The 354-nt window shown below is 42.7% G+C and overlaps 1 protein-coding gene across 1 annotated transcript in view; it reads right to left on the minus strand.

Annotated features, from left to right (window-relative positions):
* Positions 1-39: 39 nt before the first annotated feature.
* Positions 40-354, minus strand: part of LOC113341271 — a gene marked incomplete at its 3' end in the record, with an annotated part of 905 nt that continues 590 nt past the window's right edge. The window contains exon 2 of the mRNA XM_026586210.1: positions 40-346. Within this exon, the coding sequence (XP_026441995.1) occupies positions 40-346 (307 nt within the window). The remainder of the gene's footprint in view (positions 347-354) is intronic.

Below are 354 nucleotides of genomic sequence, written 5' to 3' on the forward strand. Positions count from 1 at the left end.
CTGTCGTTGGTGCTCTGATCTTGCGAGTCCATCTCTGACATTCTTCGCATCTTTTTGACATGTCCGCAGCATCGGCATTCATTGTCGGCCAGTAGTATCCTTGTGCTTTGGCTTTTAATGCTAGTGATCTTCTTGCTGCATGATTTGCTGCATCCCCATAGTGTATATCTTTCAATATTTCGTAGCCTTCACTTCTTGATAAGCATCGTAACAATGGCCCTAAAAAGGTTTTTTTGTACAGAATCCCATCTCGGAGTTGGTAGTTAGTTGCTTTCATTGCGACTTTTCTGGCCTCCAAATATCCCGTAGGAAGTGTTTCATCTTCTAGAAAAGAGTGAATTGGTATCTGCCAGT

Source organism: Papaver somniferum, unplaced genomic scaffold, assembly GCF_003573695.1.
Source record: "Papaver somniferum cultivar HN1 unplaced genomic scaffold, ASM357369v1 unplaced-scaffold_28272, whole genome shotgun sequence".
NCBI classification, from domain to species: domain Eukaryota; kingdom Viridiplantae; phylum Streptophyta; class Magnoliopsida; order Ranunculales; family Papaveraceae; genus Papaver; species Papaver somniferum.